This window comes from Amorphotheca resinae (assembly GCF_003019875.1).
Source record: "Amorphotheca resinae ATCC 22711 unplaced genomic scaffold M430scaffold_3, whole genome shotgun sequence".
Lineage (NCBI taxonomy): Eukaryota > Fungi > Ascomycota > Leotiomycetes > Helotiales > Amorphothecaceae > Amorphotheca > Amorphotheca resinae.
The window spans coordinates 457,001-480,861 of record NW_020194473.1 but is presented as its reverse complement, the minus strand read 5'-3'; the positions used below and the strand labels follow the sequence as shown (position 1 = coordinate 480,861).

At 50.3% G+C, this 23,861-nt stretch overlaps 12 protein-coding genes across 12 annotated transcripts; 8 read left to right on the top strand and 4 right to left on the bottom strand.

Moving 5' to 3' along the window:
• Window positions 1–375: 375 nt before the first annotated feature.
• Window positions 376–2,025, top strand: M430DRAFT_16816 (hypothetical protein; the record flags this gene model as incomplete). The annotated part of the gene is made up of 5 exons (XM_024863531.1): window positions 376–694; window positions 748–887; window positions 940–1,234; window positions 1,289–1,382; window positions 1,437–2,025. The coding sequence occupies 5 exons, from the start codon at window positions 376–378 to the stop codon at window positions 2,023–2,025; spliced, it is 1,437 nt and encodes a 478-aa protein (XP_024722919.1).
• Window positions 2,026–2,336: 311 nt separating this feature from the next.
• Window positions 2,337–3,795, bottom strand: M430DRAFT_116486 (hypothetical protein). Its single transcript, XM_024861634.1, has 2 exons — window positions 3,626–3,795; window positions 2,337–3,572 (listed from the first exon to the last, which is right to left on the bottom strand). The coding sequence occupies exons 1-2, from the start codon at window positions 3,684–3,686 to the stop codon at window positions 2,428–2,430; spliced, it is 1,206 nt and encodes a 401-aa protein (XP_024722918.1). The 5' UTR covers window positions 3,687–3,795; the 3' UTR covers window positions 2,337–2,427.
• Window positions 3,796–4,096: 301 nt separating this feature from the next.
• M430DRAFT_97713 (hypothetical protein) lies at window positions 4,097–5,065 on the top strand (the record flags this gene model as incomplete). Its single annotated transcript, XM_024870062.1, has 2 exons — window positions 4,097–4,315; window positions 4,373–5,065. The coding sequence occupies 2 exons, from the start codon at window positions 4,097–4,099 to the stop codon at window positions 5,063–5,065; spliced, it is 912 nt and encodes a 303-aa protein (XP_024722917.1).
• Window positions 5,066–5,366: 301 nt separating this feature from the next.
• M430DRAFT_48495 (hypothetical protein) lies at window positions 5,367–6,818 on the top strand (the record flags this gene model as incomplete). Its single annotated transcript, XM_024868002.1, has 2 exons — window positions 5,367–5,740; window positions 5,789–6,818. 2 exons carry the CDS (start codon window positions 5,367–5,369, stop codon window positions 6,816–6,818), a joined length of 1,404 nt encoding a protein of 467 aa, XP_024722916.1.
• Window positions 6,819–8,072: 1,254 nt separating this feature from the next.
• Window positions 8,073–10,705, top strand: M430DRAFT_98276 (hypothetical protein; the record flags this gene model as incomplete). The annotated part of the gene is made up of 3 exons (XM_024870110.1): window positions 8,073–8,397; window positions 8,449–10,461; window positions 10,560–10,705. 3 exons carry the CDS (start codon window positions 8,073–8,075, stop codon window positions 10,703–10,705), a joined length of 2,484 nt encoding a protein of 827 aa, XP_024722915.1.
• A 1,117-nt stretch (window positions 10,706–11,822) lies between these two features.
• On the top strand, window positions 11,823–12,243 carry M430DRAFT_210405 (hypothetical protein). The gene has a single exon (XM_024864425.1). It carries the CDS (start codon window positions 11,851–11,853, stop codon window positions 12,145–12,147), a length of 297 nt encoding a protein of 98 aa, XP_024722914.1. The 5' UTR covers window positions 11,823–11,850; the 3' UTR covers window positions 12,148–12,243.
• Window positions 12,244–12,338: 95 nt separating this feature from the next.
• Window positions 12,339–13,687, top strand: M430DRAFT_56743 (glycoside hydrolase family 128 protein; the record flags this gene model as incomplete). Its single annotated transcript, XM_024868632.1, has 1 exon — window positions 12,339–13,687. The coding sequence occupies one exon, from the start codon at window positions 12,339–12,341 to the stop codon at window positions 13,647–13,649; it is 1,311 nt and encodes a 436-aa protein (XP_024722913.1). The 3' UTR covers window positions 13,650–13,687.
• Window positions 13,688–14,065: 378 nt separating this feature from the next.
• Window positions 14,066–14,544, top strand: M430DRAFT_210407 (hypothetical protein). The gene has a single exon (XM_024864426.1). The coding sequence runs from the start codon at window positions 14,157–14,159 to the stop codon at window positions 14,445–14,447; it is 291 nt and encodes a 96-aa protein (XP_024722912.1). The 5' UTR covers window positions 14,066–14,156; the 3' UTR covers window positions 14,448–14,544.
• On the bottom strand, window positions 14,545–14,990 carry M430DRAFT_210408 (hypothetical protein). Its single transcript, XM_024864427.1, has one exon. The coding sequence runs from the start codon at window positions 14,924–14,926 to the stop codon at window positions 14,642–14,644; it is 285 nt and encodes a 94-aa protein (XP_024722911.1). The 5' UTR covers window positions 14,927–14,990; the 3' UTR covers window positions 14,545–14,641.
• Window positions 14,991–16,544: 1,554 nt separating this feature from the next.
• Window positions 16,545–17,723, bottom strand: M430DRAFT_210381 (hypothetical protein). The gene is made up of 5 exons (XM_024864424.1): window positions 17,604–17,723; window positions 17,268–17,489; window positions 17,169–17,216; window positions 16,886–17,113; window positions 16,545–16,794 (listed from the first exon to the last, which is right to left on the bottom strand). The coding sequence occupies exons 2-5, from the start codon at window positions 17,475–17,477 to the stop codon at window positions 16,600–16,602; spliced, it is 681 nt and encodes a 226-aa protein (XP_024722910.1). The 5' UTR covers window positions 17,478–17,489; window positions 17,604–17,723; the 3' UTR covers window positions 16,545–16,599.
• A 246-nt stretch (window positions 17,724–17,969) lies between these two features.
• Window positions 17,970–19,258, top strand: M430DRAFT_116469 (hypothetical protein). Its single transcript, XM_024861633.1, has 2 exons — window positions 17,970–18,411; window positions 18,464–19,258. Exons 1-2 carry the CDS (start codon window positions 18,150–18,152, stop codon window positions 19,123–19,125), a joined length of 924 nt encoding a protein of 307 aa, XP_024722909.1. The 5' UTR covers window positions 17,970–18,149; the 3' UTR covers window positions 19,126–19,258.
• Window positions 19,259–19,553: 295 nt separating this feature from the next.
• On the bottom strand, window positions 19,554–23,275 carry M430DRAFT_56740 (hypothetical protein). Its single transcript, XM_024868631.1, has 2 exons — window positions 20,817–23,275; window positions 19,554–20,769 (listed from the first exon to the last, which is right to left on the bottom strand). The coding sequence occupies exons 1-2, from the start codon at window positions 22,835–22,837 to the stop codon at window positions 19,779–19,781; spliced, it is 3,012 nt and encodes a 1,003-aa protein (XP_024722908.1). The 5' UTR covers window positions 22,838–23,275; the 3' UTR covers window positions 19,554–19,778.
• Window positions 23,276–23,861: the final 586 nt, after the last annotated feature.

Genomic DNA, 23,861 nt, shown 5'->3' with positions numbered 1-23,861 from the left:
CCACTCCCTGCCAGGGAGACACTGTTGCCGAAAAATCGACATTGAATTTTGTCCCGATGCCTTTGTTTATTTTGGTATATATAAGAAATTGTTTTACAAACCCACTGGTCAGTGGGAGTTGAGAGGAGGCGTTGGCTTCTACGGGCAGCTCTTATCACGTGGCAGCGTTGTGATTGCCAATACTTGACTTGCCTACCTTAAGTACCTAGGAGACAATAAGCAACTATTGTTCTCTATTCAGGCCTTCAGCACAATACCCGGAGAAACCAATATTACCGCTTCCGGACTGTTTCCTTTCCACGGGCTAAGCAGCCGAGGGTATTGTCAGTCCTGTTATTGTCGCTTCCCGACAGATCTTAGCATTGTGCCTTGACAATGGGGCCATCTTTCATTGCCATGGACCGCCGCGGTCATAACCGTCGAAACATCTCCGTCTTCCCATCTGGTTCAAAGATCCCTTCCTCGAAAAATAAACACCACAAGAACTTCAAGAGACTTGGTAAAGGACTGTTACAGAAACATCCTCGTCCTAACACATCCAATTCCAATCGCGATAATCCCTCTACGAACCACAGCAGTTCCAGGATGTCTAACCCCAGCAGTTCCAGGATGCTTCCAATAGCTCCAAAGTCTCCAATCACCAAAAGACCCCGTGATTATGATTGGAGTGTACCTTTCGAGAAACCAATATGGAGTGAGTTACTCGACCTGATCTGTTCAATTTCCCAATAGCTCTGACATGTATAGGCCCGACTGGTCTCGAGGAGATGGACGGCCCTCCCACCAAAAAACTCCAAACGACTATTACCGAAGCAGAGCTGGAAAGCTACAATGATCGAGAACCTACAATCAAGGAGGCAGATAAGCTCCGGAAGAGGCGCATCCTGGTATTTCCCCTTATCTTGCTCGTTTCTGTGAATTTCACTAACTTCTTTTCAGGCAAAGAGGGTGAGCAGCTCTTGGGAAAATATGCCAACCAGCTCCCAGCGGGGCATGCCAAATCTTACCCTCTATCAATGCTACCGGCACAGTCTGTTTCAGAGTCTCCTCCACATGCCTGCATTTGTGAATTTTATTCAGACCTTTCATCACGAGGATCTCTGTGTGTCTGATGACAAAACTACCTGTGTCTCCTGCTGGCTTAGGCGTCTGAGCCTGGAATACTGGAATGTTTCTCCATCCCCAACTAAGCTCGGGAGGATACTTGGGGCAATAGAGACCCTCTTCCACACCTGTAAGTAACTACTTCCTTTCTCCAATCCGACCAGTGCAAGGCTGATTCCCGAAGTGGGCTGGAGACCAGACGTTGCGCATTTTCACGCTGACCCAGAAGAGCAATCTGAATGGATTACCAAATTTATGGAGCAGGAGTTGCCAACCGAGTGAGTCTTGTGCCGTATGAATCATCATTTATACATCTGACAAATGCTATTCAGTGTATTCGAGTATTATAAGTCTTGCTTCTTATTTGGAATATACCAAGTAGTCCAATGCGATAAATGTGCGTCCGAGTCATACGCAAAGGCTGAAGATCAATATCTTCCCATCCCAATTGACAGGGTCCACCGCGAAGTCAAAGACGGCCACTTGATGGGGTTCTTGGATAACTATTTAATTGATATTGTGGAGGGCTATCGATGCGAGATCTGCGGAGATAATAAAGACGAAAAGTACCGGTTCGAACGATTGAGCTACAGCCCGAAAAATTGCTTAATCCACCTAAAACGGTTTGACTGGGAAGGCCACAAAATCAACAACGTCGTTCGCATACCTACCACCCTCGACCTAAATCCCTACCGCGACGTCAGTAACAGACACCACCTCCGGTACGAGTTGACGGCAGTCATCAAGCATTCTGGCAATCTTAGAGGCGGCCACTACTTCTGTAGTGCGAAGGACAGCGATGGGAACTGGTACCGTTTTGACGATGAGAGGGTATCCAGATGCAGTGTGGCGCAGGTCACGAGGCCCAGTGAGGGCGGGTTCACGCCATATCTTCTTTACTACGAGCGCATGCGTCAATGAGGAGACGCTCCTTCCACTGCACATCCCACCTTCGTCGCCGGAAGTCAGTCGTCCCATGACGATGTATTTAAATTTGCTGGATAAGTGCCTTGTTTTGCCCTGGTTGGTTTCATTTGCTGGCTTTGGGGGTTGGGAGGTTACATCATGATACCACCGAATCTTTTCTATCAAAATCAGATTCTTTGTCTGTATCAACAATACCCTACATGGTAGGCATGGTTTTTGATCTAAGTATGAAAGATCAACTCCATGTCCTCTCCGAGTCTTACACTTTGGCTGTTCTTAACATCCTTCGATTAAGCAGATAGATTGAGAGAAAGAATAGAGTCTATAATTTGCCATTTCTCAACAGCTACCAGTGATCTTCAGGCTGGTATTTGATTTTATATATAAGTTTCTAACTTATGCCTTTCCATTCAAAGGACTCTTTGGGTCATAGACTGTTGTCTCGATCAACTCAGGATATGTCAAATCACCCTGCTTCCTGACCTCATCCATCGTCTCCATGATTAAGATACTCTCATCCCAACCCAACGTCTCGCTTTGGAGCTTCCCATCCCTCAAACATCTCGCCACCTCGTCCGCCTCCCAAAACATGCCGTGACCCCAGCCCTCAGTCTCATGTCCTTTCTCTCCTTGTCGCTCCGTGTCCCGCGGGATAGGACAAGGCACTTCCTCCACCTCTCCTCTCTGCCCAGCCTTGATAACTCTAAAATGGGTGGGTCTGAAAATGGGTCCCATTACCTGAATCTCCCCTTTCGTCCCCTGAATCCTGACGGCGGGCCCCGAAGTATGAGAACCCATGCCATCTGGCTGCGTAGCAACTCTCATATTAGTCGTCGCGATACCCATACTCTGATTCTCCTTCCACTGCAGAATCATGCTAGTCATCTCATCTGCATCTGTCTTGTACTTGTTCATCGCCGCGAGGACCCGGGGCGCTTCTCTCGGCGTCGGCTGGCAGTGATACAAGATCTGGAAGACCCAGGTCAAAGAATAGATACCTAGATCCAGCAAGGCTCCACCTGCAAGGTCTTTGTTCACCATTCTGTGGTCGTCGCTGAAGGTGAGGCCTCCATCTTCGGTTGCCTCCCCGAAGGAGAGATCAGAAAACACCCGATGCACCTTGCCAATTGCGCCAGAGGTGACCAATTCCCTGATCTTGATACTTAATGGGAAATAGCGCGTCCATACGGCCTCCATCAAGAAGAGATTCTTGGCCTTTGCAGTCTCAACCAACTTCTTTGCCTGCGCAGCGTTCACGGTGAAGGCTTTCTCACACAGAACATGTTTCCCCGCTTCCAGGCAAAGCATGGTGTTTTGGAAGTGATGCGAGTGAGGCGTTGCAACGTATATAACGTCAACATCGGGGTCCTTGACGAGCTCAGCATAAGAGCCGTAGGCTTTGGCTGTGCTAGGTGCCTGGACCTCCTTGAGGAAGGCGGAGGCTCGTGAAGCGGATGAGGAAGAGGCGGCTGCGGCGACGATATGTTGGACATCGTGGACATTGCGCACGGCAGGATTTGTGAGGAGATCTCTTGTGAAAGCTATGCGGTATTAGAGCAGTCTGGAGACGCTGCGGGGTAATATATGGACGTACTCTGGGCAATCCCTCCAGTTGCCAAGATACCCCACCTTACAGTGTACGGTTTGGAGGCCATGGCGTTGACTAGTACTTAGAATTGCTGGGTATATAGGGATGAGAAGTCTATTTCTTGAATCTAGGAATTCAATCAAAAGTCTTTGTGTGTCCAAAGAGACACATACAGCTGGTTATACAGTCAGGTCAGTAGTGGGGTTGAGACGGCTAAATACCTTAAGACCGATGGGACGTTGACGGAGTGACCCTCCGCCCAAAAGTTTATCAGCAACAGATAATTGGTGCACATCGTGTGGTAACATTGCAGTTGATAATCTCAGCCCACAGTTATCACACTGTGGATCAAACCTGCAACAATTGATGGCTGCCCGATCGAATCCTCTATCTACGTTACTTGCCTTCCAAAACACGGCTAAGAAGGGCACGAGGCTGACGGTGCGCACCATGGCTCATTCAGCCTTGTCATCACCGATGGTTCTCAAGAACCCATCAAACACTATCATACCTAAGCTTGTATATGGCACGGCATGGAAGAAGGATCGAACGGCTGATCTGGTGTATCAAGCTTTGAAAGCTGGCTTCAGAGGCATTGATACAGCAGCTCAGCCTCGTCATTATCAGGAGAATTTGGTTGGTGATGGCATTAGAAGGGCAATCAACGAGGGGATAGTAAACCGAGAAGAGCTTTATGTCCGCATTTCCTTTATCTTATCTCAAGTTGGTCGTGGTTCTAATCAATTCTCCTAGATCCAAACGAAGTTCACACCCCTTTCCGGTCAGGATCCCAACAATATGCCATATAGCACCTCCCAGACCCTGGAAGAAAGAATCCACACATCGATTGCCTCTTCATTCGCCAATCTTCAGACATCCACCAATCCGGAAGATACGTACATCGATTGTCTTGTACTTCATTCCCCCTTGCCAAGCATTGGAGAAACCCAGAAGGCCTGGGAAGTTTTCTCCTCCTACGTCCCACATAAGATTCGCGCACTAGGTATCTCTAATACCTCCTATGCCATTCTCGAATCTTTATACAATGAGATGCCGATTAAGCCAGTGGTGGTCCAGAACCGCTTCTACGCAGACACGAACTGGGAGGTGCCTCTCAGGAGGTTCTGCAGGGAGAGGGGGATTGTTTTCCAGTCCTTCTGGACGTTTACGGGCAATCCGAGGATGATGAGGACCAAACCTATCATAGATTTGGCCACAGAACTGAGTATATTGGGAGTTAAGGATGCTGAGGTAGTGTCGTTGTACGCTTTGGTCCTTGGGTTGGGAAATGTCACTGTCTTGGATGGAACGACGAAATTCGAGAGAATGAAGGCAGATTTGGAGGGCCTCGAGTTAGCCAGCAGGTGGGCTGGTGGCGAAGGGAAGGACAGGTGGGTTCAATGCTTGAATGGATTCAAGCAATTGATTGGGGAGAATGAGATCTGAAGGACTCAAAGTCTTCTACATAAATTGCTGACGAACAGGCCGTATCGGAATATTTCATGGGCACATAATCTGCAAGACCAGCCATAAAGCAGGAAAAGGGGGCCTATGAAGATACAATAGGAGTTTTGTACTGGCTAATATAGGTACTGTAAAGAAGTAAGGTAATATGATATGGTCATGTTCATAATATAAGATGGTCACGTGAACATGCGTTCACACGGTTCGACTCGAGACGCGACGTGGAGCCCCGCCATCATCATCTCGACGCACTGCTTCCCTACACCAGCTTCCAAATGCCTCCATGACAGACCTTACAGCTGTTCTGCCCGGATTTCCGACCCAGCAATACGCGCGACTCATCCCTTCTCTCGAAAAGAATCAAGTCACAACTGCCGACCTCCTTACTCTTGATTGCGTTGAGATAGCAAAACGCGCTCAGCTGCCTCTGCTCGAAATCAAACGGTTATGCAAGGCTATTCTCGAAGCGGTGCAAACCGACCTGGGTGTCAACACGGGTAACGAGGCGCAACAAACAAAGACATCGGCATCGTTGAGGAGAACGGGCAAGGACGTCGTAAATTCCTGGAACGCAATCAGCACCCTCGATGACCAACTTGACCTGGCCTTGGGAGGTGGTATCCCTGTAGGATACATTACTGAACTCACGGGTGAAAGGTAAGCTCCCTGGAACCCTGCAAGTCTGCCACATCTCACTCTGCTCAGCGGTGCTGGCAAAACACAGTTCCTGTTAACTCTCCTTCTATCCGTACAACTACCATCCCCCCAAGGTCTCTCCGGCACTGCTCTCTACATATCAACCGAAAGCGCACTCCCTACCACGCGTCTCTCCCAGCAACTCCGTTACCACCCTGTCCTGCACTCTGCAGATCCAAAACCTACCCTCGACGCGATAATCAGCATCGTAACCCCCGACCTCGAATCCCAAGACCATATCCTGCGCTACCAAGTACCCGTGGCTATTCGGCAGTATGGAATTCGTCTCGTCGTCCTTGACTCCGTGGCTGCGAACTATCGTGCCGAATTCGAGCGCCAAGGGGCTGGCGGTGTTATCGGACAGAGTGGGGCAAATATGGCACAGCGAAGTTCAGAGTTGGTCAAGTTGGGCCAATTGCTGAGGGACCTTGCAAGGGAAAATAATATCGCAGTTGTGGTTGCCAACCAGGTAGCTGACCGATTCTCAGGTCATGGGGGAATCAGTAGTATTGGGTCACAGAGAGCTACACAGAGCAGTCCGCTTGCAAGGAGAAACGGCGGTATCCCCCCCAGTTCAACGCCAACGTCGAGTATATCTACGACCGTGGAACTTGGTAGTGGAACCCCTACTCCGATATCATTCACAACGAGTACAATCGATCCCATGTCACTGGATCATCAACAACGATGGTTTACAGGTTGGGGCGATGATCCGCATCCTTCCTATTTATCGTCGAAGAATCTTAAAACACCAAGTTTGGGATTGATTTGGACGACCCAAGTAGCATGCCGGATCGCATTGATCAAGAGACCAGTGTATGGGCCAGGCTTGGTGGCGGATGAGGGGAACGAGAGGGGTGAGGCAGTTTTGAAAAGGTGGAGGAGATGGATGAAAGTTGTGTTTGCTCCGCATGTAGGCCCTACTGGGCCTGGAGTGGAACGTGCTGTGGAGTTTGAGATCAGGAGTGAAGGAGTACGATCTGTTAAGCAGCAAGCAAAAGACGGAGTTGAAGTTGATGGCAACGATCTCCTCCCCTGATAGTCGTCTATCTGCGACCTACAGTGCGAATCTACCAATAAGAAGGGAGAGACCAAGTAGAGACAAATACACGTGTATCGACTCGTGGGCAACTGTGATCTCAGTGTGAACAATGGAATGGAAGGCAATCCGGGGTACGGCACGTGACCAACGCCGGGACCGCATCGGCGCACGTGCTGGCCGGTCGAACGGGTCTCGCTCCGAACTCTCTTCTCCAGTTTCTGCCGGGTTCTGTTCTGGAAGCTGGTCCGCGAGGGCGCGAACTTATCCCGCCGCTGGGTGTGAGGTCATATCTCCACACCAAGAGACAACCTCTGCACCTCTGCTATTGTTGACGATCCAGCGCTTGTTGTCACTATCGATACGACCTCGGTATTCCGCTTCTCTTGCTTACGTCGATTGGCACCCGTCTACCCTATCAGGCCCTCTGGGTATTGCTTACGGCGCTCCCGCAGTAGTAGACCGGTCCGGCCTAGACACCCTACGAGTTGGAGGTCTGGAGAGCTCTGCGTGCATCAGGTCTGCAACGTTCCTTCGACCCGTGCCCGTGTGAAGCACACATCCACTTGACCGAACAAGCGGGCCTTGATGCTCTCAAGCCTCGACGAATCCCCCTCCTGATCACGGAATACGTCCACTGTCTCGGCTTTGCTTTGCCGCCTTGGGTACCGCTCGACTCCTAGCCAGGCGGTCCTTTGTCTAGAGAGCTTTCGACGTCAGTCTGACACCCGGGCGCGTGTCTAAAGGTACGTGGATTTCCAAGGTCAAGAGGTCAACATCTTGGAGCCCATATCCCGACAATCCAGCGACCATATCTCCATCACAACAAGTAGTGCGCGCAGAGACGATGTAGAGTTACATCTGTCTTCTGGCCGGTATCAGAAAGTTGGGTTCTGTGCGCAAAAGATTGATTACTGTGACGATTACTGTATCCATGCGCTCACAGCCGGGAACCCCTCCTCTCTCCCCCACTGTGCAGTGTCCACTTCGGCACCCCAGATCTATTTAACCAAGGTCCGGCTCTTGACCTGGCTAGTTCGACTTCCATTTCTCCACATAAAGCTTCCTCAAGTATCAACGTTTCTACCGGGCACTCAAGTGTTATGCCGTCTTACTGTCTTCAAGATTGTCATTATTTCTACCGCACAGCCTTGCGCGGTCTGAATATCAGCACCTCCGTCTCTCCACTCTACTCTTGAAGTCATCACACTGACCAAGATGCCTTCTTCCACTTCTTCAGTTCGTACTTTTACGATGCCAAAATCACTGAATGAGTCGTTGGCGGAAGCCGAGAAACTCAACGACGGCTCTACGAAAGGCCAAAGGGATTCCCTGACCAGTAATCAGTCAAAGCAGGGCATCACATTCGCCGCCCAGGACAGGCTCCCAAAGCTTCCCATCCCCGAGCTGGAAAGCACTTGCGCCAAGTACCTGGCAGCGTTAAAGCCATTACAGACCCCTAGAGAGCATGCCGAGACCAAGCAGGCTGTGGAGGAATTCCTGAAGGGCGAAGGGCCAGAGCTTCAGGACCGCTTGAAGAAATATGCCAACGGAAAAACTAGCTACATCGAGCAGTTCTGTAGGTAATGTTGTACCTGGTATCAATATAAATACTAACAAAACACTGTAGGGTATGACTCTTATCTAAATTTCGACAACCCAGTTGTCCTGAATCTGAACCCGTTCTTTCTCCTCGAAGACGATCCTACCCCTGCAAGAAATAACCAGGTCACCCGTGCTGCATCGCTTGTGGTATCTGCATTAGCATTCGTGCGAGCCGTGAGGAAGGAGGAGTTGCCGCCCGATAATATCAAAGGTACACCTCTTTGTATGTACCAATACTCAAGATTATTCGGTACGGCACGTGTGCCTACGGAGAATGGTTGCCATATCCTACAGGATCCGGAATCGAAACATATCGTTGTCCTTTGCCGTGGGCAATTTTACTGGTTTGATGTTATGGACGACAACTCAGATCTCATAATGACTGAGAAGGATATAACAATCAACCTCCAAACCATTGTCGAAGATGCTCAGCAAACCCCCATCAATGAGGCGGCCAAGGGTGCTCTCGGCGTGCTCAGCACTGAAAACCGGAAAGTATGGTCTGGTCTGCGGGATCTCATGACAAGGGACGAGGGGTCCAACAATGCAGATTGTCTTGGGATAGTCGATTCCGCTCTGTTCATACTTTGCTTAGACTATACCGAGCCAACTTCTGAGGCGGACCTTTGCCAGAACATGCTCTGTGGAACAAGTCAGGTAGAGAAGGGAGTTCAAATCGGAACATGCACAAATCGATGGTATGATAAGCTGCAGATTATCGTCTGCAAGAGCGGCAGTGCAGGTATCAACTTTGAGCACACGGGGGTAGATGGTCATACAGTTCTTCGCTTTGCAAGCGATCTCTACACCGACACTATTCTTCGTTTTGCTCGCACCATCAACGGTCAAGCTCCAAGTCTCTGGGCCTCGACGAGCCCTGATCCGTCGAAACGTGATCCTGCCAGTTTCGGAGATGTAAGCACCACACCACACAAGCTGGAATGGGACATGGTTCCCGAACTTAGCATTGCCTTAAGATTTGCGGAAACGCGCATCGCGGATCTCATCCAACAAAACGAATTCGAAACTCTCGACTTCACAGCTTACGGAAAGAACTTCATGACATCGGCGGGATTCTCACCTGATGCATTTGTTCAGATGGCTTTCCAAGCGGCTTACTACGGATTGTATGGTCGTGTCGAATGCACGTACGAACCGGCAATGACGAAAGTCTTCCTGCACGGTCGCACCGAAGCCATCCGGCCTGTTACTGAAGAAGCCGTAGATTTTGTGAAGATTTTCTGGAATGAGAACCCACCGCAGCAGAAAGTGGAAGCTCTGAGGAAAGCCTGCCAGAAACACACGGCCAACACGAGGGAATGCGCCAAGGCACAGGGTTGTGACCGACACCTCTACGCACTCTTTAGCGTCTGGCAAAGAGCGGTGGATGAAGATGGAGCCGAGGCTGCAAGCAGCAACGGGCTGAGCAGCAACGGATATTCCAGCCCGGTCTACGAGGGCTCCGAGCGTGACCCAAGCTCCGTTGTTGGGTCTCCCGGGAGGAACTCTACCATGTCTGACGGCGACGATGCTCGTTCTATCCGCTCCACCACCAACAGAGCACGTGGCAACTCTTCGCCCTCCCGTGCCGATGCCATGCCCCACATCTTTGCTGATCCGGGGTGGGACAAACTCAACAACACCATCCTCTCGACATCGAACTGCGGTAACCCTTCGCTCCGGCAGTTTGGCTTCGGACCTACGTCTGGAGACGGTTTTGGTATAGGCTATATCATCAAGGACGATAGGATCAGCATCTGTGCAAGCAGTAAGCATCGACAGACGAAACGATTCGTAGATGCCCTCGAGAGCTATCTGCTAGAGATCCGACGTGTCATCCGGTTGACGCAACGAAGGACGACCAGCCCGCATTCCAGTCGCGCCAGGGATGCGAGTCTGGATCGACCCAAGGCCCTGAGCAGATTGAAATCGAGAGGCCGAGTCATCAAGGCGGCAGAGACCGGCAGGAGGACGCCGGGGACAATGACACCGATCGAGGATGGCTCTACTGGCAGTGACGATGAAGGACTAGGTGGATGTAAGTGAAACCTGACTTCTCTTTTTCCTTCAACATCCCTTCTTAGAATTCGGCCCTTGGAACCTCTCTTTTGGAATAATTGCTGAACTTGTCCGCAGATGGCTTCTTTGATGCAGGAATGCTGCTCCAGGCGCTTAAGGCGAGAGGCGAAGGGCCGGAAGACAACCCCAAGCCCTCGGAGCGCGCCAGCGTCCAAGCAAAACGGAAGGAGATCGGGAAGAAGCTAAGACTGAGCGAGTATTGAGGGGAGGGAGGTTTGCCTACATCGAAGGATCACCCAAAAGAATTGTTGGTTATGGTTAGGGAGAGCAGCACACGAGACCTACCTGGAATGTAGCCAAGCCATGCAACTCCCGGACAAGGGAGGCTACGTAGGATTCTACTTTACTGTACTACTGTACAAAATCGCATCCTCAGACGACAGGGTGGCTGGAGGATGATCCGCAGCAGGTACCGGGGGGTCGCACTGGTCGATACCAGAGCCACGACTGGTCTGCGCGATGAAGATGCAACCGACGGAGTATTGCTGGGGACTTCCCCGACTGTGGGGGCCTCGCGGTGCGGGTCGGTCGGTCAGGAACGCGGTGGATCGGCTTTTCCCGGCCGTCGTTTAGAACAGGAGAGATGATTGGAGGGCGAGATGGAAGAAGGGGTCCAGTCGAGTAAATTGATTACGCGGTATGTTCACTGTTGTATGCAGGGTCACGTCTTGAATTGAATTGTCCGAAGAATGTGTTGCGCCTCTCAACTTCTTACACGACCGAAGGATGTGTGCAACCCCTTAAGTTCTTACACGATAACTCGTACCGGACCGCAACAAAGCGGACAAAGCGTCTATCATGGTTCATCCAGACTCAATCTCCAAGATCCGAGATATGCATCCCAAGTTTCGTTTTGCGCCCTCTCCCTCATTATCCCTCCCCTGAGTCTCTGTGCTCATTAAAATGGCAATTTCAAGACAGATAGACGCCCTTCGTATAGTTGTCGTAAGAGTATGATAGAATAGACCGAGTATACGCAATCCTGATACACAAAGGGGGCCGCGGGCACGGCATGGCGCCTGTGCCCTTTAATCTGCACTCAGCGCCGCAGAGTCTGCTGTTTGCTCTCTGACCAGAGCGCTGAGTCCAGACCGCGCGCCGCCGGGACCAGGTCGGCACGCGCGCACAGGGGGCTCGCTTCAGTCTATGTTTCAACTTTCAACATTCTACCGCCCCCCTGACGCCCAACATCGGTCTTCACCAATCGCCGACCTTGGGCCGTTCGTAAAGATGTAGACTTGGATGCTGGAGCAAGGTGAGGTCCTTGCCTGTTGCTCGCGTACATCTGTATAGCCCTGTTGGCGGCGGCAGACGAAGGGAGCTTGTCCCGTGGTGGCGCTTTTGAAGAATGGGAGAGAAAGATGCCCCTGCGGGAAGTACAAAGTACATATACGATGTTGTTCTCCTTTGTGCTCTCTTAGGTCTCTTTGCCCTCTCTGCTCTCTCTGCCTCTCACTCTTTTCGTTTCTCTCAACACTGCTCTCGTTGCCTCCGTTCCTTTGGGCTGCGTTTGTTGTGTACACAAAATAGATTCAGCGTCTCTGGAGATCGCGCGGGCTTCATCACTGTCATTCACTTCTACTCACCTTCCATTCACTCAAGATACACGCTTGCCGTGTACGCTCATTCATTGATTGAATCCTGACTCCAACCACCTGGTCTATCACCTACGTTCTTTGTACCCCCCAATTCTTTCTTTTCCACGATCTGGACACTTTCTTTCCTCCGCGAACCCCACGACGAAAGAAGGCAACACAAAGCGTCTTGATCACAACACGCATCTCGGACAACAATAACAACAACAAAGAATTCAGATCGTGAACCTCATCTTGAGCAATGCGTTCTTCAACTTTCTCAACCTTTGCCATCTTGGCAACCTCTTTGCTGGCCAAAGAAGCTCTCGCTGGACGGTATGATGTTCGGAAGAGAGCTGCCCTTCTCGAAGTAGTCACCGACAGTGTTATTGTCATTGAGCAAGCTACCGTCACTGAGGAGCCAGATGGATCGTACGAGACTGGGCTGCCTGTGGTGATTGGGACCACGACCATCGATGGCATCCCCGTCGTCGTTTCAAGCACTGAGCTTCCCGTCTCTCCAGAGGCTACCGCACCAGCTCCAGTCAAGGCAGCGGTCCAAGAATCAAGCACTGCGTCTCCCTCGTCAGCAGCAGTCTTCTTTCAAGAACCCAAGATCGCCCCAGCACCTGCCACAAGACCCGCTGCCTCAACTTCGTCAACCACATTGGCTGTCCCCACGACTTTTGCTACCTCGACCACTTCCAGCTCAAGCTCTTCGATCTCTTCAACCTCTTCAGCCTCTTCCACCTCAACCTCCATCAGCTCGACTTCTTCCAGTTCAACTTCCTCGAGCTCGATCCCTCCCAGTTCGACCTCCTCCACTGCCGCCCCTGCCAGCACCGCTACTAGCACCAGCTCCGGAGACAAGCGTGGTCTTGCTTATAACGACCCCTCCCTCCTCTCAGGCTTTCTCGGCGCCAACTCCAAGACCTCTTGGTGCTACAACTGGGGTTCTACCAGCGGAGGCATCATCCCCTCAAGCCTTGAATATGTGCCCATGCTCTGGGGTCTCGCAAGCAGTTCAACCTCGGGCTGGGCCGCCGCAGCAAGCAGCGCCATCGCATCCGGCTCCTCTCATCTCCTCAGCTTCAACGAGCCCGATCTCAGCTCCCAATCCAACCTTGGCTACGCGGAGGCCGCCAGCGGCTACAAGACATACATGCAACCATTCGCTGGGAAGGCCAAATTGGGCGCCCCAGCTGTGACGAATGGGGCTGCCGACCAAGGAATGGGAACCGGCTGGCTCACCAACTTCCTCCAGGCCTGCGACGGCTGCACCATCGACTTCGTTCCCTTCCACTGGTACGGATCCGCGACCGACCCCGACTCCTTCATGAGCTACGTTTCGACCGTCTACACAGCCAGTGGAAACCGCCCGCTCTGGATCACCGAGTTCGGCGCTAGTGGTACTGCTGATGAGCAGCAGACCTTCCTGGATACAGTGATGCCATGGCTCGATAGCCAGAGCTACGTCGAGCGTTATGCGTACTTCATGGTCTCGGACGGAAACCTACTCTCGTCTGGCTCATCTCTGTCGGCATTGGGCAACACCTTTGCCTTCTCTTCTTAAATAGATGCGAGCAAAGCGAGCGGTTGTGGATATGCAGGAATCAAAGAAAGGGGAGATAAAAGCACAGTTCCGAGAGAACGCAAAAACTTACATTCTTGTACATAACTTTATGGTTTTCTTCTTCTTGTTCATGGGCAGAAATCTACTTCTCCCGATGAAAAAAATGCTGTCTAGGGAGCGAATACTTGGCTAGCTGGACCTGACCTCGGCGTCCGGGAGCATTTGGGAGCGGAGTAGAAAAATCAATGGAGACCTCCTTCCAACCCATGTTGCTTGCGCGTTGGTGACTTCCTCTTAGGTGATGTTTGTAGTGATCTCACTTCTCTGATATATACCTTAGGTGAGTAAGGTACGGTCTTGCAGTAGAGCCATCATCATCTGGCCGTCCGGAATGCAACACAAAGCAGGGGAGGAGAGCAAGTTAAGTCGAAGCCGAAGTTCAAAGCCCAAGCCGAGTTTCCAACAATCTAAAAGTCTCTAGCGATTCGATTCGCCAAACACCCTTACATGCTTAGCCCACTTCCCGTTATCCCCGACCTAGACCCAAGCAGTACAGTACATAGGTACCTAGGTACAGTATCTCTCTTCTTATTCCTCACCGTACCTATCATCTTATCACAATCCATTCCATTCCATTTCATTCCATTCATGACCGCTCTGTCTGTCCTCTCTTCTTGCCCTCCCTTACAGTACCTAGAAATTCGAAAACCAGCTTATCTAGTCCTGCTAGCCAGCAGCGTTCTCTTCTATCCCACCAGGCCTCTCCTCCGCAGGTACATGTACATACTTACAGTCTAAGTACCTACTTATAAATACCTACCTTACCTTACCTTACCTTACTATACGTACTAAACCCCCCATCCCCATCCCCATCCCATCCCATCCCATCCCATCCCATCCCATCATCTACCTAACTACTGCACTGCCCACCTTACCTAGCCACTTACTTGCCTTGCCTAGGCAAGGTAAATAGTACCACGGGGGAGCCCGGTTTAGTTCCTAGTAGTAATAATAGGCACAGTAAGGCAAGGTAAGGTACAGTAGCACAAACCGATCCATGATCTAGTTTGTGTTTTGTCGCACGTCGCAGTTTTTAGCTTCGGGGGGTTGTGGGCTTGAGGCTCGGGGGTTTGGTTGGGTTGGTGAATGTGAAGTGATGTGAGGTGGGTTATGGTGCTTGTGGGGTTTGGGAGGGTTGGAGGAGGTGGCTCTGGTATGGATGGATGGGTGGATGGATGGATGGATGGATGGATGGATGCGGCTTTGCACGCATACATATGTATATATTGATACACATATCTGGATACATGCTAGGCTGTTATACATAGGTAGGTAGGTAGGTTACATACAAGTACCTATATCTATCTATCTATCTATACATTCACATTCGAAAATCCCCAGAGTTACTGTTCTTCAAATACACATACATATATAACAAGGTACCTAGTAAGTAACATCAATTTCATTTGTATACCTACACCCAAGCAAACATCCATATCTATCTGAACAGTTACTACTTACTCACTAAAGTACAGACTCGGGCTTCCTTCCTAGATAAGATCCTTGGTACCAAGTAAAAAGAGACACATGTGTTAGATTCTAGACATTCTTCTACCTACCCAAATGATATAAGAACATATATATATCTCCATCCCTGATACAAGCAAGCAAGACAGCTCTCGATCCATTCATTCCCACGCTAACTCGCGAATAACCTTCCCTCCTTACCCCCCTCTATCAATACCCCTTCACCCCCCTCTCTTTTCAAAACAAAACAAAACAAAAGGAGAAGGAAGAAGGAAGAAGAAGAAAAAGGGAAAGAAGGCAAACCCCTCCCCCAGCCTTCGTAGTGCAGATAGATTCAAGATCTAGAATGGGACCAAAAAAGGGGGATTTCCGGGTTCCGGAGACTAGGTGGGTAGCTAAGGTACTGACTGACTTGTCGATATAAACTTAGGTACACTACAGTACCGGTAAGTTAGGTAGGTGGGGAAGGGGAGGAAGATAGATAGGTAAGAAGAGGAGAGGAGGGGTAGCGTTAAGGTAAGGTCTCTTGTTCTTTTAGCTGTCTCTCTTTCTCTCTTCTCTTCCCATCTGATGCCCACCCATCCATCCATTTATCCCTTGACGTACCTATATAAAACCCCCTTCCCCTCTTCCCCACCATCATACTCCCTCTCTTAGCTACCAACCCTAATCCATAAATCCAACCCACATCCAACATGCCCCTCCTCATCCCAAACAACCTCCAATACCGATCTCTCACTCTCTCACCATAAACTCATCCACAGACAGAAGAAACTGGAGATATACAAGGGATTAATCATCCGCGAATAAGTCAGCAAGCAAGGCAAGCGTGGAGGGAGTTGATATCCGAGGACTAGGGGTCTAAATCCTGCACGCCGCCCATAGCTCCTGTCAAGGTGAGACATGTTCGTCACCCGTCGACCCTTCTTTGATTGATTACGGTACCGTGCTGTGAAGATCTATCTGTGCACCGGGTAGTAGTAGGTCTCTGAATAGGGGACCCGGAAAAAGCACTTGGCAGATAAGACGTTCCCAAGAAATGCTACAGAATCAGGTTCAGATATGATGGATGGATTTATTGATTGTATGATCAACACCGACGGCCATAACAACAAGGAGGAAAGGACGACGCAGCAATTATCGAAGAGCAAACACGAACCACGCAAAGAAATTGTAAATCCCATCCCCATATTCCCTCACGCCAAGTCGATAACTCAATCTCCTTCCAATCAGCCATTACGTATCTATCCCCCATGCGTGCAATGCTTTGCAACGCTGTGTGTATCCCCAGATGCCCTATTCATGGGCAGCTGAGGAGGCTGGAATGCGGGAGGCCGATCCAAATGACAGTTGTTCTAATGTGCGGAGGGAGACAACCGGCCGTTCCGTATCGTTCATAGCACAAGCAAGAGGAGAAAGACGTTTAGCAGCAGCCACCGGCCGATCCCGATTGAACACCCTGGCCGGCCCCAACTTGCACTGTAGGTTTGTTGTTTGCAGTCGTAGTTCCCATTCTCTCCTTGATCTGGCGTGCCATGGTTAAGAAGGCTTGCTCGACATTGCTGGCGTTCTTGGCTGAGGTCTCAAGGAATGGGATACCAAGGCTGTCGGCGAACTCCTAGAAATGGGTCAGTAAGGATACCAGATGCAATAGTGCGGGAGCCTGGTGACTTCGACCAGGTGATGTGAGCATGTGATAGGGGGCGTACCTTGGCAACTGTGTATTCCACCACTTTCTTGTCTGACATATCGCTCTTGTTGCCTACGAGCAGCTTGTTGACGCCCTCTGTAGCATATCTGTCAATCTCCTGCAGCCATTGCTTGACGTTGTTGAATGAGTCCATGTCTGTAACATCGTAGACCACGCAGATGCCGTGGGCGCCTCGGTAGTAGGATGATGTGATGGTTCGGAAACGTTCTTGGCCAGCAGTATCCCACTATTCAGAAACCATCAGTAACTGTCCAGCATAATAATCCTGCCTGGGTCCTTACGATTTGTAGCTTCACAGTCTTGCCATCCAGGTCGATCGTTCGGATTTTCTGTCGACACGTCAATATCCAACCCCTGAAGCCTGAAGATTCGACACATACAAAGTCAACACCAATAGTCGAGATATAACTCTCCGTGTAGGTATCATCTGCAAATCGCAGCAACAAGCAGGACTTTCCTACACCAGAGTCTCCGATGAGGAGGAGCTTGAAGAGGTAGTCGTATCTGCCAAGTTCGTGAGTAAGGTTGTGGTATGATTCGCGGAGAGGGTAATAGTCGCTTGCGCTCATGTATCTCTGATCGAAGGACATGTTGAAGGGACTCTGCAAGGTAGAATGGGTCAGTTGCTGTATCTAGGTACCAAAGCTGGAGGCTTGCGTCTTGAAGGGGCCTGGTTCAAATTCAAGGGCTGGGCCTGTGTTTGGGAGGAGACTTACTACTCTGGATTCATGATTGCAGGTTGTTATTTCGTTGGAGAAGGCTTAAGAGAGGTGAATGAGGTTGATGGGAGGGGCGATGGTGGTGATTATAAAGGTAGAGTTGAGGAGTTATCGCGACCAGAACCTTAGATGTATGTCTGTTCACCCTGTTTCGTCAGATGCGAGGTCTTAGCGAGTTGTCCTGAGGCAGAAACGTCCTTTGTTCTCCAAGGCTGCCACCTGATTAACGCTTTCTCTCAGACTGTTTCTTTATCTGTTGGATATGTCATCACAATGAATTTGAGTGTACCAAGTTACAAGTTGATTATGTTTGACATGATCTGTGGAATAGTTGCGGCTCTGTTGTACAAGTGAACCTGTCTGTGTCTTGACCGCTTTGGCGAATGACCGGTTTTGGTCATTTTGCCAATCAGTGATAAAGCTTCTCTTGACTCGAGACAGTAACGCCGCAACACCAGACCAGCGCTTAGTAGATTGATATATCTTCCATCTCTTTATATCGACCTTGATGTCTTTTGAAGAGATCCTTAATCTGCCAGGCTGATGTCGGTGCCTTCCAGCGTCTTGCGCTCTGCTCCTCACAATGTCCCTAAACTCCCCTCCGCCACAGCAGCATGTCGAGGATGGCATAGCCCTATATATACGGTAAAACCAGGCTCGAGAAGTTTAGCTACGGTTAACCAGGGCTCAAAAACACAATCAGAGTTCTGGTTTACTGGATCAGCACCTCGCCCGAACATTCCGAGTCCAAACGGCAATGAACCTCCCAACCCCCCAGATGAACGAAAAGTCAAGCTTGGAAAAAGTAAGGACTCCCCTCCTTCTCGCTGGACATGGCCAACTAACCGTCCCTGCAGCGCTTCGAATCCTTCAAGAACGCCTCCCCACTCTCCTGCAATCACCACTTCCCCAAGAAATCCTTTCACCCCAGATAACCCTCCACCTCTTCCCCTCCACGCACCCACACCTCCCCACCGTCTCCGGACGTGTTGCCTACTCCGCTGCCCTCTGGACCTCTCCTATAGCATGGGGCCGCGTACCTCTCGTCGGGAATGTCAAGCTTGAGATACTCTCCGAGCGTATGATCAAGAGCCCCCGGCTCTCGCACTCCCCTCTTCCGCAGTCCGCCACGCGGCCGGAACAACTGATCGTGCGATGGCGGACGATCGGGAAGACGAAGAACAAAGGCACGGGCGGCTTCTACAAGGGCATCGGCGCCAGTGAGAACGTGGACAAGATCACGGAGTGGCTGGGCGGCGGCAAGGGCGAGGATGATAGCAAGGAGTTCACGGGGTTGTTTATCTTTGAGTTCGATGAGGAGGGCAGGATTGTGTCCCATACGATTGAACACGTCCAGGAGGGAGGTAATTGGGAGAAGGGTGTTGGAGCTAAAGTGGTAGGCCTGACGGATTGGTTATTGGGTGGGATGAAGAATGGCAGAGGCGAGGACGGAACGCCGTGTCCGGCTTTCTGGGTTCGGACGGAGGAATATGACTACAGGAGGAGGAGGAGTAGTTGAAATGTATGAAGGGATTGCATTTGTACGATAATGTGGCGTTCAGGGAAAAGCATAAGTTCTGGCGGGTCGAGACTCCCGATGATGTATGTAAAACTTCAATGTTGTATTAAGAGATCAATCAAAGACACCGCTCAAATGAATAAGTAATGATCTTCAAAATGCCAGGTCCTTACCCTTGGGAAAAGGATGGCTCTTTGGCTTTCCACTATGATCCGGGAAAGATCAAGTACGTGCTACTATTCTACAGCTTGGGGTGATAGATAAGTAAGCTATAGTCATATCTAGTTACTTGACTGACCCAGTATATCTGGAATCTCGACCCGTATCAGCGCTGATGTACGAGTGATCTTGAAGGCACTACACAGGGACATATAATTTGACTCATTGCACACCTTTGATGAGGGCGAAGTGCTCAAACATGAAGTTTTCTATATATACAACATTACATTATCTGATATTTCCAACGCTGACTTTTCAACGTACACCAACCATTTAGCTAGCCCTAAAAATACAAGAGTATTGAACTCCAAATAACAGAAAGGAAATGTCCCTAGATCGGACCAGACGTGACGTTGTCATAAAAAAACGATGGCAGCATAGACTCCCACCCAAAGATGAATGGGACATGACAGGACAGTGAAAAGGAAGAACGGTTATGCCAGGCCAAGCCACTTCAGCGCTTTCTTACTACTCCTCTTCTTCCCCGCCATCTGCTTTACTACCTCGGGCACGATCCGTGCGCCTGCTCGTCCCATCACCATACGGTCGTAAGCATCATCTTCACTATCCTCCTCGCCGATATAGAAGTCTTCCCATGCCTTCTCGAGTTCCCTTTCCCGCACCTCCCTTCGGCCTCTTTCACTTGCCGTGGTCCTTATAGTCGAAGTGATCGAGGGCGTATAATGATGGGATCGCTTATCAGAAGCATGGCCTGTCAGGCGTGCGATCTTAGCATCACGCCCGTCGCGACCCTGGAAGTAGGAGACTGGTGGATGACTTGAGCCGGTCGGTGTTTGTGGCGGTGCTGATTTCTCTACGATCTTCTCGACAATCTTTTCGACGACCTTTTCCACGACGACCGGCTCGACTGCCGGTTCAGGGGTATAGAATGCAGATTTCTCCGCCAGCGGCCTCCAGATGCTTGATAAGAAAGTGGCAATTTCGCTGTCGGTTGCTGTGCTCGGGAGGAGGTAGTTGGCTTTTGAGAAGGATGATTCGGAATTCTTGGAATGCTGGAGCGAAGGATGCGATACGTGGCTTACGAGGGATCTCAAGGAATCCCGACGCTTATGCTGGTGAGAGTTGGAAGCTTTCGGGGAGGTGGCTTCGTTTGAAAGGGGGTGGTTGGGTGGTGTGCGAGGGCGAGAGCCAAAGGTAGGCGGATCGGAGGCCTGTGAATCGAGGATTCCAGCGACTTTTAGGATGTCCTGTCCGAGTAGTCTGCGGAGAGCCACGACAGTGGACAAGTGGTTAGAAGGATAGATAAGTATTAGAAGGCGGGTACTAGTGTTGATTGCCAGATGGGCCTCGAGATGGGGAATAAGGAGGGTAGCGAGGAGAGTCGGGTTCGTCAAGGGGTTGGCGGCGTTTTGAGTGGCATGAGGGAGGGACAAATATGTTTGCATGGCGTTTGCGATGAGATATCTAAAATGGTGAGTAACTATCGAGTATAATGGCAAGGGTTAGCCTACCTCAGATCAAGCCTCGCACTTCTATTGAGACCGTTCCGTTTAGTCCCAAGTCGTTCAATTTGTCCAGATATTTGGGCGAAGAAATCCTTCTTGACGCCATCTTCACATCCCAGTGCAATGATCTGATCAACTGTCCTGCCCTCATTACCAGTACTCACATTTTGATCATTCCCGAAGACTGGTTTCCAGAGTCTATCAGCCTCAGGAGTGACCGAGAAATAGTGCTGAGTGTAGCCGTTCTCGCCCGCCGGAAAGTGCATATTCAAGAAAGACCTTAAACAATTCTGAACACCAATAACACTGCTAGGGTTTACCGGAGAAAATTCATAGAATCTCTCGTTGCTTTGTGGCGGAGGTGTCATTGTCGGTGTTGGCGGCTTCGTGGTTTGATCTACCCCGTGGTTGCGGCCTAATTTATCACTGAGTGGCCATTGCTTGGAACTTGAAGGGTAACTGCTATCAGAGTACGGATCAAACTCATGGCGCCTGTGGAATCCCTCATCGTCAGTCTCGACTGTGTGATGAGAATCTGGCCTGGCACAACTCTCATCCGCATTACGATTGGAAAACGTCGAGCTTGGTGGGTATTCTGCATCTGGAGACGCAGGAGATGGAGTCATGGGGTATGCGCCGTTCTTGTAGGAGCGAATGACGGATTCAAGGATTTCGTTAGAAGCGTTGTTAACAAAGTAAACAATCATGTCCTCCACCACAGGGAAGACCGGGTGCTCAAGAGCGCCATTCTCTTCAGGCTTTGTTTCTGAGGGCTGAGCTGGACCCTCCCAGGCATCAATGCCACGATCCTGGAATACACGAACAGTAGGTGTGGATGTCGAAGACGAGTTTTCGGAAAAGTTTAAAGATGGAGATTTCTTGATATTCGTCTTCGAGGCTCTCATGAATGTCGTCCGTGGCAGTTGGAAAAATTTGGGAGATGATTCTTTTTCCATTCTACCATAGGTTGTGAATGGTCTTCCTCCTAAGTGATATTCGGACTTTGTGTGGTTGAGCTTTCTCGGGGTCAGATCAATTTCTTGGGCTCTTGAACTGTTTGGGTAGAATGTCTCCATTGATCTTACTCTCCTCACTTCGTTCTCCTCATTTTTTGCAATAACGGCGTGCACGTCCACAATGCAAGCCTCCCCATACTCGACTCGAGGGGTAGTAGGGGCAGAAAACATACTATCCTCGCCAGGAGAGAGCGCACCCATATCGTATCTATCAGCCCGTTCGTTGTCTTCTTCGTCATCTGACTGATATGAACGGGCTCCTGTGAAATAGGTGGCTGCCGAGAAAGGGGTAGTCAGAGGTCCACTCCCGAAGGTGTTGATACCGTAGGCCCCCTCTGTTCGATTTGGAATTGTGACGACAGTTGTTACTATATCGTCGCCGTAATTAAAGGTGGAGACGCTTTGCCGGTGGTCTTCATTCGTGTTTTCTGTCCTCGCGCCGTCCTCTTCCATGTCTTCTTGTAAGGCCGCTGTCTCTCGATCCAGAGAATCCGCAGCTTTCATGGCCTTGACAGTTGGGTCCTCATCACTCTCCTCAGTCCCATCGAGACTCTCATCCACCTCCTCCAATTGTCCATCTTCAACGACCATCTCTTCATGTTTCATTAAACCTGCTACCCCATCCTTCATGATTTCGTCGAAAATCGCCTCGGCTTCTCCAATTTCTCCATTTGTAACATTCTCGCATATAGCCGTTATACAGGCAGTGCGCGCACCGACACTGCCTCCATTCATGAAAACAAGTCTTGGATGTGTACTAGTTGAAGATTGCAGGAAGGACCGTGCTGTTTCGTTTCGCTGGCCAAAAGCTGTATGTACTTCGCGGATGAATGCTCGAGCGTTGAATGATTGCTTATCCGTGGTCTTGGGTACACTCTCCAGTAAAGACGGCAGTATGAGGATCTTTTGTGACGGAGGAAGGAGTCGCAGTTGCGTGGATATTGTGTCGGCATCGCCCTCAAAAGCTACCAACTTCCCTCCCACCTCCTGCTGCGGCGCCGCAGATATCATGATGAACAGTGCGCTATATTAAGATGCAACCGATGCGTCTAACTCTGCACCAAATTCGCAAAGAGAACTCGATCCTGCGAGCGTTGGCATATGAGGAGGCAATAATGTGTAAAATCGAAGCAGGAAACAGGTCCCTCGCTGCGGAAAGAAGGCTGCAGGTAAACACTGATCGTCCAGTGGGGAAACGCAAAAGGGCTCCGTAGAGATGGCGGTTAATCGGGATGAACAGGTGATAGACTGGTGAGAAGGGTTATTATTTCATAGGTTGCAAGTCTTGCTCAGCCCTCTATCTAGCCCTTTCCTCCGGCTTGAAGGAATTCAAGGAAAACCGGCTTTTGAGCCATCTTTGTGGATGGATGAGGTTAATAATAATAACGTACTAGGCAGCATACCCCAAGTTGCCCAAGAAAGCAAGGGGGCAGAAATAGCCGCTACTTCGTAAACAAGCGTGAAAAGCATGGCTCTGTGCAGATGGGCCCTGAGCTATGCATGCATCTTTGGACCGCCTAGTAGTGGTAGTCAAGAAGGTGGCTTGATGAAGCTCCTCCCGGCGAGCGAGCGTTTGGAGTTCAAGCCTACACAAAGAGAACAGCCAATGATCATAGGGAAGTGCCTGAATAGCGGACCCTTCACGGGGATCGGCCCCAAGAAGCCATGATCTTCGCGGAGAGCCCCTGGACTTCAACAACGTCAGCGTGTGTGTTGGAAGCGTTCGTTGCAACTTGTGACTACTACTACTATTGTAAACCGGTGAACGGGAAAGCCTCCAAGTTCCAACATCTCACAGGACTTACGATACGAGACACCCCGACTCCCGAGACACTACATACATACTCCGTGGAAGCTGCGCTTTTCTCTGAAAGCAGACCGCCATTAGCAGCAGGCCGGCGAGGAAAAGATGCGCAATGCAGTGCTGCACCGCGGCAACCAACATGGGGTGTTGCAATGGGTTATGACAAGGCCAACGAGTGATCCGACAAGTCGATGACCCCTCTGCTGTGCGCTGCGTACAACTCTCATACAG